The 17,213-nt window shown below is 37.8% G+C and overlaps 1 protein-coding gene across 12 annotated transcripts in view; it reads left to right on the top strand.

Annotated features, from left to right (window-relative positions):
• The first annotated feature begins 383 nt into the window (after nt 1–383).
• LOC306876478 (dachshund homolog 1-like) overlaps nt 384–17,213 on the top strand; it is a 112,751-nt gene continuing 95,921 nt past the window's right edge. For 4 of the 12 annotated variants that reach the window (XM_079427686.1, XM_079427678.1, XM_079427679.1 and 1 more), the window contains exon 1: nt 483–1,196. In XM_079427686.1, coding sequence (XP_079283812.1) covers nt 631–1,196 — 566 coding nt within the window. In that variant the 5' untranslated portion in view covers nt 483–630. Of the gene's footprint in view, nt 1,197–17,213 lie in introns of all 12 variants that reach the window. The other 8 variants (XM_079427684.1, XM_079427676.1, XM_079427685.1 and 5 more) reach the window with 6 other exon arrangements.

The following is a 17,213-nucleotide window of genomic DNA, read 5'->3' on the forward strand; positions in this document are numbered from 1 at the left end:
ATCTATACTTTTTGTTAATTGTATTAGTGATAATAACTTTCATTAATGTGAAAACAAAAACAAACATATTTATAACACATCATTATATACATAGCTAATTATTTTCTTCATATATTTTCCATAAATGTATACAGTATTAATGAAATGTTAAAAAGATTTACCTTTTTTTATTTGCTTATTCTCTCACTCAAAAAGTGTGAACTTCAAGTGTACTTTCAAACAACGAATAATAGGCGAGAGGCGTCCTGACATGCATTAAGTTGAGTTTCAGAGAGCAAACGCAGGTTTCATCCGAGCTCTTGAAAACGCTGGAAATGTTCCGCACGCTGTTCCACTAGGGTCGCATTAGATTGTCCATGTCTCCGTTTCAAAGGGCTGATAGTGGCTCCTCCCTCTCTGTACCTTGTGACAACAACAACTCATCCACAGAGCAGAGGCACACTTTTCTGCTCATTTTCTTCCTGTCATTCTCTCTCAATCTTTCTCAGAGCCCTAATTTCAGCACGGCACCTCTCCACATCCATTCGCGCGTCGGCGGAGCGCACTCGGGGTGGATTTCTTCTTCTTTGCGCTACTTTTGCATACTGGCTCTGCTTCCCGTCTGAACTTATTTGATAGGTGCAGAACACCATGGCCGTACCGGCTGCTCTGATTCCCCCATCGTCTCTGGTCCAGCCGTGTCCGATCTCAACTTCTTCGTCAGCATCATCAGCATCATCATCATCATGTTCCGCGACCGCAGCATCATCATCCTCGCCCTCGGCCACTTCTGCGTCTCCTTCTCAGTCAGCGACTCAGAATCTGTTCCGCACGGATCTGATCAGCACCAACACCAGCAGCATCCCACTGGCCGGCAAGCCCGTGTATTCTACCCCGTCCCCTGTTGAAAACACCCCGCAGAATAATGAGTGTCGGATGGTGGAGCTCAGGGGCGCCAAAGTGGCCTCTTTCACGGTGGAAGGACATGAGCTCATCTGCCTGCCCCAGGCGTTTGACCTGTTTCTCAAACACCTGGTCGGGGGTCTGCACACCGTCTACACCAAACTCAAGCGGCTGGAGATCACGCCGGTGGTGTGTAACGTGGAGCAGGTCCGCATCCTGCGCGGACTGGGGGCCATCCAGCCCGGGGTCAACCGCTGCAAACTCATCTCCAGAAAAGACTTCGAGACCCTCTACAACGACTGCACTAATGCCAGGTTAGAACACTCTTTTAGTGCCTCAAAACAAATAATCAATAGTCAAGTTAGAAGTGAAGTGAACCTTTCGTTAGAATGTGTGGGTAGTAAAACTCATATAGCTACTTTATGCGTTACGCTAATTAGGAAAGGAATATGTGGAAATAATGTACAGGATATTTGCAAGTACCATCAAATTTTTATTTGCACTTTAAAAGTCCAAAATGTTTTTGCAGTGAGATGTCACACGAGAACAACAAAAAACTTTTTATTCTGTTACTTTGTGACTTCGGTAACTTTGAACTAAAGAACTCTATTCAGACATAAAAGTAGTGGGATCTTTGCTGAACACAAGGTGTTGCAAAGAATCACTGAAGAAACACATCTTATACCTATATTATTAAAATCATTCTAATAAAAATATGTGGAAATGTGCAATAAATTCTAGAATACTGTAAAGCGACTAACTCAATTTTTTGCAATGGTGGAAAGTTGAATATAATAAATGCAAACATTTTATTTAAATGTTGTAGTGCATGTAAAATACAGGGTGTTTTCTTTTTTCCCCAAAATTATTTACCAGAATTAATCATTCATAAATGACAGTTGGCCCTAAATGTATCTTGGGAAATCATGCACAGGTTTATGTATAGAGATTGCACAGGTTTATGTATTTGTATAGAGCTTTTTTTCTTGTTGTTACATTTTTTCTACTAACAAATTTGATGTTTTAAAGTCACCATGCTTTTGTTTATGCTGTAAGCAATAGTGAGCTCATATTGAGCATATGAGGAAATTTTTATTTGAAATGGTTTTCTGTTATTTGAGCAGATTTAAAATAAGCATGCTTGTCAGACTTATTATAATAGATGTTCTCTCCTTTGTATTAGTTGTATTTATAAGCAGACATTTTTTTCTGCTCTTTTCTTCCTCTGGGGAAAAATCAAATCATAGTCAATAAGTGCTTGTATACTTAATGGCAGGAGTGATATAGTGCTTGAAGGTACAAAATCACACAGGAAACAATTACTGCTTGTAACATCAGTGAATAATTCGCCCTGAAACTTTAATGTCACCCTTTAGTGATCAAGTGAATGGGCCCAATAATTACTAGAAAAAGTAAGCTAATTTAAAAATGTCAAGGTGTTGACAGCTCATATGAAATGAAAACATAAAACACCTTTGCATGCAGCAATTTGAGCCAGAGTGTTGTATAATTTCATATTTTTTTTTAATGAGGAATTTCAATGCTATAAAAACTGAAAATTAAATCACAAGTTGTTTATGAGAAATTGATCATAATATTGATGTCAATCTTTTTAGATCTTAATATGCAGTCTGACAGGAAATATTTTTCCAAAGTTATTTTTAACACAATATTATTAATTAAAATAACAATTATTAATAATTAAAATATGCATACAAAATAACACTCTCGTAATATGATTTTCTGTTTTGGACAAGTGCCACTTTTATTTAGTGTGAGTGCGAAATAAAAATTATTCTGTAAAAAAACATCACATATTTTTGCAAAACTTATACAATTATAATATGCATTATTGACTAATTATTTTTATTTTTTCTCTTTCTTGTAAAACACATTTATTTGATTTCTGAATGCCAGTTATAATTACAGCTGTAGATTAGCACCAAATGCACTGCACAGTGCAGTTCATTGTGTACTTGATTTAAAGCAGCATATTTATTATATATTTTTGTCTGAAAATGTGCATTGCAAATATTATCCTCTAGCTTTATGACAAGTGCGATGTGTGTTTGTCCAGCAGCGGTGCTAATGGAGCAGTCTGCTCTCAGTCTTTCCCATGCTGTCTGTCTGTGCCGAGCTCCTCCTGGGCCTGAGCTTGCATTCAGTCCGGCTCCCCTCCTCCTCGTGCGGCTCGTCCCAGGGTCCTGAGGTGATGGAGTGTGTGGTTTGAACTCCGGGGCTGGGAAGGAGAGTGGTCAGTGATGGGGTTAAAGGATAATGCAGTGCTACATATTGCTTTAATGACGCTAAAGTGCTGGCCTATTACTGCTGCATAGAGAGGCCTGTAATTGTCTCTGAAAGCACCTGGTACTGTCGGTGTTATGCTGAAATCAATCACCTCCTCCATGTCTGCTTCCCATTTGGAGGATTAAATCATTTGTATGGACAAAGGTATCTGCTCGGATGGAACACAAACACACTGGCTCTTATTTACAGTGTGGATTCAATGTATCTACATCTGTTTTGGTTCTCCGTACGGGGAAGGTCAGCATGCTAAGTCATAACTCTTGCATGGACGTGATTTAGGATGCAGTTACATGCTCAGATGTTGAATTTTAAGGATGGATCATTTAGTTTATCTAAAGCAGTGTACATTTTAATGATAAAACGTTATGAGTTTCGTTTTTTTGAAGTGAGGAAGTTTACCTTGAGAACATCAGAGGTGTGGCACATTGTGTTGTGCTAACAAGCATAAGTGGTCAGGTTTGAGTCCGGCTCATTTAAATCCTATTCCCATTAGGCACAAAAACTAGAGATAATTAAAAAATGGCAGTCTCACTTTTCCAGCACGCTGCTCGACTTCCAGAGTGCTGAGGAATTGCTAATAATCCTCTTTACTATATGGGATAACAGCGGCCTTACGTCTTTGTCTGCTCACGTTAAAAGAATTCCCCGTGAAGCAGAGTCAGACTCGCCCAGTTCTCCCTTCCGCATGAGGACGTGTTCCTCCGGCTCCCCCCCTCATTCTCCCGGGGACCCTCGGCCCAGATTAATGCGCACCTTCTGCCGCCGAACAGATACGGGGCTGTAATCTCTCTGCTTTCATAGGAGTTATGAGTCTGCCCCGTGAGAAGCAATACTTCAGCTACTCGTTTTCCTTTCCATTTTGTCCGTGTGGGACGGTGGAGTTCTTGCCGCCTGGTGACATTTGAACTCTGAAGAAAGGTTATTGAAACACCAGGGTGGCTGGGCTGGAGGTGAGTGCTGAGGCAGCTGTTACGTCGGAGGACCAGGCGCTTAATTGACAGTCGTTGTCAGGTTAAATAGATGCACATGAATGCACTTGCATATTTTATTTAAAAAAAATATATAATTAAATTTAATTTAATAAAGATTGTGTGTATTTTTATTTAATTAGTTATGTTTTAAATTTCTATTTCTATTTTACGTTAAGGATTTATACTTCAGTCACAAGTGCATCACATTTGATAAAATATTTTTGTTTGTGTACAACACAGACTGGCATATTTACCAAGGAGCGTCATTATTTTGTTTAGCACTCAGGGGTGCGTCTTAACACACAGTGGCAGATTTTATCGCTCTTTTTTTCCCCTCTCTCGCTCTCTTTGCAGTGCTCTTCTGATATATTTGTTTTCGACAAGGCACGGATGTGTTTACAGGTACTCATGGGAAATCTTTGGATCGAATTCAAATCATTCCCAGTCAGAGTGGGTGCTAAGATACCCGTCACCCAGCAACCACATCCAAGAGGGAGCTGAGGCGATAATAACTTCAAAAAACAGAGAGACAGATGCTGATTAGGATGAAAGAGTTGGAGGGGGGATGTATGGGGGGGCGGGGGGATGCATGTTAAAAGGCTTGTTAAAATCATAGATTCATTGTAGCACTTTCATACAAATCATATGTACGATTCCATATTCCTCACTCGCGATCGGTGCTGATAGATCGAAAATGAAGCCGATAAACAATCTGGTTTTTATTTTTTCCTTCACCGTGAGTCACTGGAGCTCTCCTTAATAGGATTAGCCACGTGTGTTCAAATTAACTGTGCACTTGGCATCCGTCGTCAATGCAAGAGGAGATGGTAAAAGAGGAGTTTGTTATGAACGTGACACTGCTAAAAGCAACTCGATACCTCTGGATGTTCATTTAAAGCAGTAGTTCTTGGAAAAAATAAATGTACATTTCTTGTATTTGCTCTCGCACTTGCACACACACTCTTGAATTTCAATATGCAGAACTCATGTTTTTGACATTTGACCTGCGTATTATAGTGCAGCCAAAACTGAAACATGCTCACCTTCATGTCATTCCAAACCTTTTTTCCCCCTGCAGAACACAAAAGAAGATATTTTGAAGAACCTTTGTGTAATACAATGAAAGTCAGTAGGGTCCAAAACAACACTGACTTTCACTGTATTGCATTTTTACAAAAATCTTCTTTTGTGTTCAGCAGAAGAAAAAAGTCATACAGGTTTGGTACAGCATGACTAAATGATGACAGTATTTAAATTTTTTTTTGGATGAACTGTCCTTTTAAATAAAAATTACGACTGGTCAAACACGCAGCGTTAATTGCGCAAATAGTGAAGGTTCATGATTCTTAGTACAGGTTGCGGTGACCGTGAGTGATGGCGTGAGTCATCAATCAGTCCAACAAGCAAGTATAAGCGTGTCGAATCATCTGCAGGTTTCTTTTTTTCTGACCACCAGCTGGATGAAACGAGACAGGACAGTGACACTAGCCTCCGTAGTCACACCTGAGACAGATTGCCGGTGGAAAAAGCAATGCATTACGAGCTCTCTGACTCTGAACACTGGCATGTCTTTAGCCACCATCCCTTCCACATTACAGCATATTTAGGAAGCAGTGCGCAGATCGCTGACGCTTGTGCTGGGACTCTAACCACTACTGACACAAGTTAGAGGGAGCAGATGAGATTTCTTGATTGGAGAGCGATTCCGGGCCTTAGCTCGGCTCTGTCTAATATGGTCACATGAAGAAATTGATTTTCCCCAGAAATTAATTAATTTTTCATATAGCCCAAAGCTGAAGTTTAAAAAGAGAGTGCACTTTCTGGTTTCCTATTTTCCTCCTTTTTTAAAGAATTATTGCCTAATCATATTAATACTTTTGCCCTAAGGATAGAAAGATGATTGTACAAATGCATTCGGAAATATGTATCGCTGAGTATTTATGATTAAATTATGCAAATAACTCTGCTCTCATCCTTCGCGGACCCAGATTGTCTAATTAGGATTGATATGCCGAGTAGATGTTCGGGAATCTGAATACAAGCATGTCCAAAGAGCAGAAAATTGAAAATGACAAGGCCGGAATCCTTAAAAACTGTTGTTTTTTTTTTCACCGTCTAATTCAGCGTAGCCGTATCAGGAGTTAATTTTCTCTGGCTTCATTTTCATGTAGAAGCTGACATGAGGAAAAAAAAAAAAAAAAAGAATTATTCAGGGAAGCAATCTGAAATGGGATTCCAGAAATGTCCTCTTCTTGTTTTTTCTCCCGTCTTCAAGATCATATCAAATGATGAATCTCCTTCTATATAAACTTTTTCATGTTATCATGGAAATATCTGCGTTGTTTGAACTTAATGGCCTCTTCTTGTCCCACTCTGCTGTGATAAAAGAGAATAATGGGAAATCTACCCTGTAAGAGTGATATTTATCAAATGGAGGAAAGTCATGATGGATGTATAATGAGCTCTGCAGTTTTGAAAGAAGACAGCAAAAGCTGGATATTTAGGTTTGAACCGCTGTCATAAACAGCATCAATGAGGTGCGGGGAGCTCGGAGATGCCGTCAGCAGGTTTTGGCAGGACTGCAGTGAAGGACAGGTGACCGCTTAGGTCTCGAGGCTGTTTTCATTTAGGTCAGAACAAGCGCCACTTTACAGCGCAATGAGAGCGCCATGACTCCATTAAAGAAAAACAAAGAGCTCTGGAATGCTGTAGACTCTTTTCCTAGGACAAAATAAATAGCGTTCTCAATTCAACTCACCTCAAGCTCTCCTGCAAAAACTAATTATATTATTAAAGTACCTTTGATAAAACTGCTTTCAGAATTCCGTCATAAATTATATATTTAGTCATTTATGAATACTCCATGAAATATGCTTAACAAGGCATGTTAAGAATTTTTCTTTGCTCCTTTAAAATACGTTTACATTTTTCAGTACTGCCAAAACAGCTGGAGACTCCTCACTCTGTTTGAAGATTCAAAGGAATGAAAGAAAAGAGGAAATTATAAGGGTTTTTTTCTGATCCACATTCCTCTCTTAGCAGTGCGACAAAAGACTCCTAACACCTCTAAAGGTATCTCATAAAGTTCTGATTGTTATCTAATCTTTACCTGGCCCACAGCTAATGATACTTGACAATAGAATGGAACTCTATCAGAGCTCAAAGCATGATGGGCCTTTGACAAAGCTGAGACACCAGGCCTGTCTTATGAAGCTGGAATCCTCACAGGCTGCACAGAAGCCTATCAAGTCAATTTTCAGTGGTCAAATTTTCATGCTCGTTCCCACTAAGGATCCCATATGTTGCCCATATTGCTGCAGTTGTTTGTGTGTTTGTATCTCATTCTCACAGCCTTATGAGGAAGCATATTTTGCTTATTTTCAATTTGTTTTTTGTTTTTATTCAATAGCTTTTATTTCTTTTAATTCATCTGTTGCATTGATGTAAATATGTAATTCTCAAGTGTTTTGATTAGATTCCTCAAAATGTGTCTGTTGTTTACTCTTCCATTTGAAAATATGAAACATTTGTAAATGCTGCTTTAGCCTTTTTATGAAAGCAAAGCAAACAGAGACCTTGTAGCTTGATCATAGAATGCCAAATGAAGGCCAACTGGAATGAGTGTCACATAGCACACAACTTTATGGAGGGAAAACATCCCAACATGCAATACAGCCCATTTAAAACAAATGGAAATGCTTTCTTTAATGACTGTAGTACAAAGTATGCATTTCCCAAAACCCTTCGAAACCCTCCACGGGCTTTACTGTATTTCATTATCAACAAACAAAGGTGTTGTTCCTTTGAAAGCAACCCAGAGCTTCTCACATTGCTGTTGTCTAAGTCCAGTGAGACAGCCATTCTGATAACTCTTTCTATGATGCTCCGCTTGAGTTTCTCTTCCAGACTCAAATGTCAGCTTCTCGCTAAGGTTTCTTTTAAAAAACAAAGTGTTTTTTCCATAGCAAGTGGCTGTGGTACCCGGTATATTATTACTCTCTTCTTAAAGACTGACAGTTTGCTCCAGAGAGACATGACACTGAACTCGTCTGCTGGAGGCGTACCACTGCATTTCCCGTCTGTCCAACCAGATATTTGTAAACTGACGACACCTGGCAGGAGAAGGTAAATGGTGAGCCCAGAGCTGTAGCAGACACAGATATTGTGTTCAAGCCTTTGTGCGATGAAACAATTACATATTCAGAAACACAAATACGGTCTCATGATGACTTGTAATAATTGATATGAGATGGTGAAATTGCATGACATTATGTGACTTGGATTGTACAAAAATGTAGTACTTTTAATTATTTTTTTTTAAAATCATAATCCTAGTTAGGTTTTTTTTGTACAATGTTTTTGTATGACACAATAATTTCTTAAGATTTTGTCAACTACAAATTATTATTGTTATTATAATTGTTTAGTGAGACCAGGTTGGAGAAACAGATCATTTCAACAAGAAAAGTATTATTTCTCAGAGGTGGCTCTTTCATAGCTCTCAATTTTGAATGAGATTTTTGTCTGAAATTAAAATATAAAAATATATTCATTCAATTAAATATTGACATTTTTGAATATGTAACAGTGAAATTAATGTGAATTGCATAGCTCATATTGAAATCTTTAACTTTTTAATGCACAGTTTGAGATATTGTTGACATTTCTTCTAACACTCAAGGGACATTTAAGATTAATGGGACATTTAAGAGCTTTTTCGTTTCCATGATACCCTTTGTTGTCTTTTGCATTACCTCTATTAATTTTAAGGCATGCTCAAATCTTTTCCATCCCATGCTCTTACTGCACCAGAAAGGATTACGTTACTAATGATTTTGATCGTGGATTTATTTTAAAACATGACGTCACTAACAGATGATTCAGAGAAAATGAATCCCTTGAAAGTTCTGCTTGTTGTTTTCATTTCAGAGCCGTTGAAGAGAAGGTTCATGGCTGTACATACATTTACATATTTACATTCATGTGCCCAGGATAGAATATTCTTCCAAAGTGCCTTAAAGAAGGATAATTTATTCTAGTTGTGGATCCGGTCTCACATTTTAAACTCTGTTGTGAGCTGTGTCTCCATTCAGACAGCTTACGCTGTGCTAATACAACATTCCCAGCATAATTTGTCTGTCCACATCTATTATCCCGCTCTGGAACAGGCAGTGTGATATCCGTAAACTTCACATATGAATAGGCTCAGCTGAAAAGGAGAATGAATTAAGTCAAGCTGACATTGCATGCCAATAAGCTTTGTTTCATTCCCAGTGCAGTATTCATTTGCGGCACATAAAGATTTATTGCATGATTGACAATTATGAGAGGATGACCTAGTTTTTTGTAATGGAACAAAAATGGTTTTCATGGGACGGCACTGCCTGTCTGTGTATTCTGTGGATGCCAACCAAGTAAGTAGGTTTTCTCATCAACAGAAACAGTTTTTTTTTGTCTCTTTTTGGGGAAGGGGGATTTGAAAGAAGAGCGAATCACTTTACTTTTGCTCAATGTATTTTGTCTAGGATAATTCAGTATTAAGTGTCAGTGTTCCCCATAGACATCACCTCCCTTTAAGCTAATACATTCAATTTGCTCCTCAAAGTTATTTTCAATGCGATTTGACATGGTTCTCCCTGCAGGCGATCACTTAAGTAACTTTATACATGGAGGAGGTATGTATAGCCATCCAATAATCCACTAAACTGTCTCTTGCACTACTGAAGCCACCCAGCAATACTAAGGAGAGCTATGTCTACTTAACCAGAGCCGTTTTCATTGGGATCTAGCTAACATTTCATGATTCATGCATTTTTGATCTTACCTTTCTATTAACTGTTTTATTCAGCTCAGTAAAGCTCATTACAGCTGTGAGAAGGGCTCTGGCACCCACGGGACCATTGGTTGAGAGAACCACAAATGGCACAAGCAGGGTTTAGGCAGAAGTTAATATCCTGCAAAATTGTTTCTGAGTAGCTCGGTAGAATACGGATGATTAAATGACACGAGCAGATCAAAAAAAACGTTTTCTCTGACTACAAAGTGTTAAGTGCCGGTGCTTTCAAGCGCTACAGATCTCCCAAGGTTGCCATTAAGTGGAATAGGACTTATTTAATGGGAAAGACTGTCCTGCCGAGGAGGGAGAAGGGAACACGGTGCTAGGAGCACAGCAGAAGGCCTTGTGTGCTGTACAGAGAACAGCAAAGCCTTGACAAAGCAACAACAACAACAACAACAACAACAACAACAACAACATATAAAGACTGTCAGTTACTTTGTTGTAACTCATATTATTATAACTATCATTCATAAATAAATATATATATATATATATATATGACTATATGATAGTCATCCCATAAAAAGTATTTTTGTTTTATATTATATATATATATATATATATATATACACACGCACACACACACACACACACACACACTACCGGTCAAAAATTTTAGAGCAATAAGATTTTCTCTTTAAGAGACTCTTCTGCTCACCAAGCCTGGATTTATTTGATCCGAAGTACAGAAACAAATCTGTAAAATTTGGAAATATTTTTACTATTTAAAATAACTGTTTTCTATTTGCATATATTTTAAAATGTAATTTATTCCTGTGATTTCAAAGATTTTAGCATCATTACTCCAGTCGCATGATCCTTCAGAAATCATTCTAATATTCTGATTTGCTGTTCAAGAAACGTTTATTATTATTATTATTATTATGATCAATATTTATTAACAGTTGAGTAATGTTTTTCAGTATTCTTTGATGAACATAAATATCCAAAGATCAACATTTATCTGAAATAAAAAGCTTGTGTTACATTATACACTAGATCATTCAAAAACTTGGAGTCAGTATAATTATAATTATAATTATTATTATTTATTTTTTTTTAATGTCAGAAAATATTTCTATTTCAGATAAATGCTGTTCTTCTGAACTTTCTATTTTTCAAAGAAACCTGAAAAAAATTATATTCAGCTGTTTTCAACATAATAATAATAAAAAATGTTTCTTGAGCAGCAAATCAGAATATTTGAATGATTTCCGAAGGATCATGTGACTGGAGTAATGATGCTAAAAATTCAGCTTTGAAATCACAGGAATAAATTACATTTTAAAATATATCCAAATAGAAAACAGTTATTTTAAATAGTAAAAATATTTAAAAATTTTAAAAATTTTTTCCTGTACTTCGGGATCAAATAAATCCAGGCTTGGTGAGCAGAAGGGATTTCTTTAAAAAAACATTAAAAATCTTACTGTTCTAAAACTTTTGACCAGTAGTGTATATATTTTATATTTATTCATGAACAAACTGTCAGTCTGTGTATTAGTGAAAGGGATTTTTACGAATTTCTGCACATTACATTTTCACGCCAGTAGGTGGCAGCAAATTGTCGTTTTTTTGAGTGAGTCATGGAATTATTAAGTCAACCGATTCATTCAAAACACTGATTCATTCAGAAAACAAGTAACATAGCAAGCTATTTAATCATTCGCTCAACCAATTTGTTAACTCACACTGGTTCATGAATGAGTAATTGAATCGTTCATTTCTGAAAGCCACAGTATTGTGAGGCTCGGAGACATGAAATGCCATTTATATGTGTTTGGAATTAAGGGACTGGCATCTGGCATCTGTCAGTATTGTGTCTAAACTGTAAGTTACTCTGTATTTACTGAACTGTTGCATTAAAACAATGTCACACGCTCTATTGACTTTGATCTGCATTTGGAACAAACAGCTCTCTTGATTTCTGTGATACTGTGTAAATATTTGGGTCAAACCCACGCTACATGTTTAGCGTCGACAATTCACACTTTCCTCAAGCCTAAAAAAAGAGGAAAACACAGTTTGCCTCACTCATTATTTATGGTACAGTAGTTTGGCTCTCTTAGCAAGCATGTATTTCTGTGTAGCGACTTGACCTTTTATCGCGGTCGAGCGTTATCCGATTCTTTCCTCTGTTTGTCTTCACTGCAGTGAATTCCTAAAGCTTCACCTTATGGTGAACAAATGTGAACAGACTTACTTTCCTAGTCTCTTCAGCCCTCCTCCCAAAGATAAAATGGTATGTTACCAATTCCGAGAAGGCAGATTAAGGGTTGTAAAATGGAGTATGAGGATTTTGCAGTTATCAAATGTCCTCTCACTCTTGACCTTTCAAATGTCAGAAAAGGCATGTGAGACAAAAGCATGCCCACAGATCTGATGGATCAAAAGCATCTTTACTCTCCTTGCAGTGACAGAGAAGTTTAATTGGAGGATGTTGGGCAAGGCAGCTAAAACAATACATCATATTTATGTCTTCTGTGCTGTTTTTATACTTTAAGTATTGTAGTAGAGTGCTGGAAACAGCTTGTAGTTGTTGGGGCATTATGTAATTTTCCCTTGATAAAGGAAGCTCTTCTGCAGCTGTGTCTCTTGCTAGTCTCACAGTCACATTCCAAATAGTCTAATATTATTCCAAGAGTCACACAGCTTTGAGTGGGGCCCTCAAATGCGTACTTTAAAAGAATAGCACACATACTCACGGCTATGATATGTATATTCGTTTTGCCATGGAAGGAGATTTGAGACAGGATAATTAAAGGTGTGCTTCTCAAAGGGTCAGGGTCAAGCCAATAGGAATGTCAGAGACTTGCGAGGCTATGACAGCTCTTTTCAACAGGCCACGGCGGACTGGTGCAGGCAGAGATAGCGCAGCGCCCCAGAAAGGGCAGCACGCTGACAGCTCTCCAGCCACGCCGTCCCAGCAGGAAGGCATCAGTTTGAGAAACAGATAGTGAGCGAGGCCGTCGGTGGCACGGACCGAGTCGGGACAGATTAGGCACAGCCCGCGGGTCAACCCATTCCCACCGTTTTGCTTCACGCCCTCCTGGACCCTGGAGTGTTATTAATAAAAGACAGGGGCAAAGTGCTCATTGAAAATTTCAAACTCACCTCTTTCATTACAGCAGGCGTATGTTGCTAGCACACCAACACACCATTAGTATGCTTGCTGTGGCCACTAGCTGACATGTAATGTGCCCTACAGTTGTCTTGTTGGTAGTTTCGTTTTCCTATTTTTAACCTATGTAACTTAAAGGTGAAACATGCCATTTTTATGTTAAAATTCCAGCTTAAGATGCTGAGACAGCTTGGTCAGCCAACATGTGAAAATCCAAAAATTTGTATAAATTGATTGACCACTAGAGGAAACTAAAAGAAAGTGACAATGTAATCAGTTGGTGACTTCATATGAATTTGTATAGTTTGATTCATTCAATACTAGGGATGTAACAATATCAAAATCTCACGATACGACAATATCGCAATACAATATTTATTGCAATATTTAAAAAAAATGAAAGAATGAAGAATTGGAAAAAATTAAAGTGTACATTTAATGCACTTTGAGAGTTCAAAATCAAGAGCTCTAACCCACGTTCTTAACTAATAAAACTTTGGTCAGAAAAAGTTAGTGAATTGAGTTTAAAGGGGACTCAACCCTCTTTTTATTTGTGATATATTGTGTCAGTCTAAATTACATTCACACTGGTGTTTTAGGAAGCCAAACAAATTAGAATAGAATAATAATAACAATGACAATAATAACCATATATTGTAAAACAATTGCACTGTAAAATAAATGAAATGAATATTTCATAGGTATATTATTTTTGCTTTACACTATAGTCGGGAAATTACAATACGTCTTTTCTAATTTGTACACTTGAAAGAGATATTTTGAATTTGGACTGCATTTAAATCGCTAGGTGTCAGTAATTCATACTGCAGTTTTAAGCTTTAATTTTGATGGACATGGCAGTAGAGCTTTTATTTTGAAGGAAAACTCCAGCTTCAGTGAAAACATCCCTATGTAACAGACGAAGGCAAGTAAGTGCTGGTGGGTGTAAACCTCACTCCCCTGATCTCAAAAAGAGGCGCTCTAGCGACTGACGCTAGAGGCCGTAGCATTTAGCCTCCTTGTTAGAGCGCCCGCCTCCCACACCAGAGACCGCAGTTCGAATCGCGCTCGGAGCGAGGCGAACTAGAACCGGTTACATTTGGTGCCGTGACCCGGATAGGAGTGAGGTTTAGGGGGGAGAGTGTAACAGATGTAGGCAAGTAAGTGCTGGTGCGTGTAAACCTCACTCCCCTGATCTCAAAAAGAGGCGCTTTAATCATCTTCCGCGAAAATAAAGCTAGTGGCTGTTGCGTTCCAAAATGCGCACTAAACTCACAGCACATACAATAAACAAATTCACTGCATTAATTCACTGTGAACGGAGCCGTTCTGAGGTGCAGATAACACCAGATCACGAGCTGATCGCCTCAACAATGTGTGCGCTACGCTTTGAAACACTTGATGACGGGATTTAAGCCATATTGTGCTTTCGGTTTTAGTTTGTTTGAAAGATACTGTGCCAAAGCACAATGGCCCAAAACACAACTTTAAAGACATTTTATGTTAGAATAAGAAGTTTAAATATATTTTAAAAACTAAATTTTTTGCCTGGAATACCTATCGTTTCATATCGTCATGTGACCACAATAATATTGAGACAGTTTTGCTTTCGCAATATCACGATATTGATAATATCGTTACATCCCTATTCAATATAATTAAAAAATTAAAAAAGTAAAACATTAGCACCTCTAAACATAACCCTCAGTGCAGTTTAAGCAGATTGTATGAAAATTTACAAATGATATTGTATAAATTCTTCACTATTTCCCTAATGTGAGTTGCCATAAGAGTCTATTCTCTGGCACTTTCCAAATTTTGCTCCGTTTGTTTTGAGCATCCCAACATAGTGAGTTTGGGGGTGAGACTACCAGTTTTCCAACCAATGGCAGTGTTCGGGAAACCTGTTTGAAACAGTCAATTTTGTTGCAATTCCATTTGGTGATGCTAGTTGCGCAAAAATGACACCCTTCACTTTTAACTGGCTCTCTACTAAAGTGACATATTTGTTGCGGTAAATAATCTGTATTTCAACACGTTAAGTGAGGATATCTGTTCACACAGAGATAAACTGCACTCCCATAACTCTCTTCTTACCTTAAGCGATGACTGGTGTCACGTACCTGTCATGTGTTTAAAAGGAAGCATAACATGATAGAGCAAGATCTCCGATCGAGATGTCCAGGTGTGCGACGGCCATGATTTATATGCTATGCCTCAATAAAAAGGATGTCAACTTCAGGCCTTAATGAAAGCTCTTGAACGTATCGACTACAGAGAGATATGTTGACAGTAAGCATGCAAATGAGGTTAAATGTGCGCAAACTGGAATGAATCACCTCCTGTCTCTGGAATAAGCTTTTTGGTGGTTACGTAGTGGCTTGTGACACATTCCGTCCTTTGTTTCCAACTGCTAACTGTATTTAATTTCACATCTTATCGGTCTAGGCTTTGTCTGTCTAGCGGCTCCTCCCGAGTCAAAGCGACCCCTTGAGATAAACTCTGTCAGACTCTGGGGTGATTTATTAAATTCTGATTTCTGTGAAGGACTTTAATGGGGGTGGGGGAATACATTGCAGGTAGCTACCAGCTTCAGGCACTGTTTGTTCTCTGATACACCCGCTAAAGGTAGAAGAAAGGGAGAAGTACAAATCTTAAGTGGGATTTCCTTCCTTTGTTGTGGTAAGAGGAACCTTCCCCCTGCCGTCCCCCTTTAATTTCACCATTGCAGCAGTTGTTCTGAATAACTGCTGTTTAGAATAGAGACGGGTTGAGGAACTCGGGGCTATTTATACTATCCTGCGACCCAGAAGAGTAAATTTACATTCATGCAAATCCGCTAGCGGACACCTAAAAGTGTCTCTGACCCTCTATCCAAATCTATTAGGGAAATGTACTGACCCAATCTCAGCCCTATTTGATTAAACTAGTTTGCATCTCTTTTTCGGCCCTGCGCTTGTCGGCAATGGGTGCATCATGCTAACTATTTAAAGTGGTGTGTGTGGAAAATGTGCTAGCCGATGTATTATTAAAGCTAATTTACAACCGAATAAGATTAACCACGGCAGGCGTTTCATTTCAAGGTTGTGCTCATATGGCCTCGTCTTTTTCTCTAGCTGTTAATGGCAGGAGAACATGACCCATAAAAGTGATATGTTACTTATTCTAGTGGTATGTGTGAATAGCGCAGTGATTAGCGCCTGATGTCGTACTTGTCTTCTTAGCTTTTGCTAGCCTTTTGTTTCTGAAGAAGCTGTGCTATCATGCATCCCAAGCAAACTATTTCATGTATATTTCTGCTTCATTTATTACTACATGATGTGCAAACCGTCCTTTGCCAGATTCCTTTACTTATTTAGAGAAAAGAATATGTGAACAATGATTCACAAAACATTCTTATAATAAAATTCTTCTTACAGTAACTGCTGTTTTTCTTCTTATTCTTAACGCAAGGATACAGGCCATAGCATTTGTATTCCCAAAAACTTTTCTTGGCAATGTTTCTTTAGACAAAACTTAAGAAGGATCTGAATTACTGTAAATAAAGTTCTTAGAAATCATTGTAAATGACCTCCTAAAGTTAAGATTTTATTTTCAAATAATGCATATCATTATTATTAGGGATGTGCATGAGTAGATGGCACCAAAGCTTATATAAGTAAAATAAGATGTTCCTTAAAAACTTATGAATTTTTCAGGAATTGCACTTCAGAATCGAACATTCCTACGAAATTCTTATGAACAAATTTATCATTAGATATTTCTTGACTTCTTAAGAAGATGATTTTCATGCATAATTCATGTGCGTAATTCAGAATTGAATTGATTTGAAAATGACTGTTGAATCCTCAAGAATTTATTTGAATTTGATTTGAGGTACTGAACAGGCTGAAGAATTTCATTTAGAAAGGAATGAAATAAAATTAAAATTTATTGAAATTTAAAGAAATTTATGTAACTGTATTTTTAAAATGTTAACATCATTTGTATTTAGTTTATATATATTTATATTACTTTGTATATAGTTTTTTTTTATCATAATTAATAAATTAGCTTTAGTGGGCAAACACATCATTTCTCAGAATGCATTACT

Source organism: Barbus barbus (genome assembly GCF_936440315.1).
Source record: "Barbus barbus genome assembly, chromosome: 10".
NCBI lineage: Eukaryota > Metazoa > Chordata > Actinopteri > Cypriniformes > Cyprinidae > Barbus > Barbus barbus.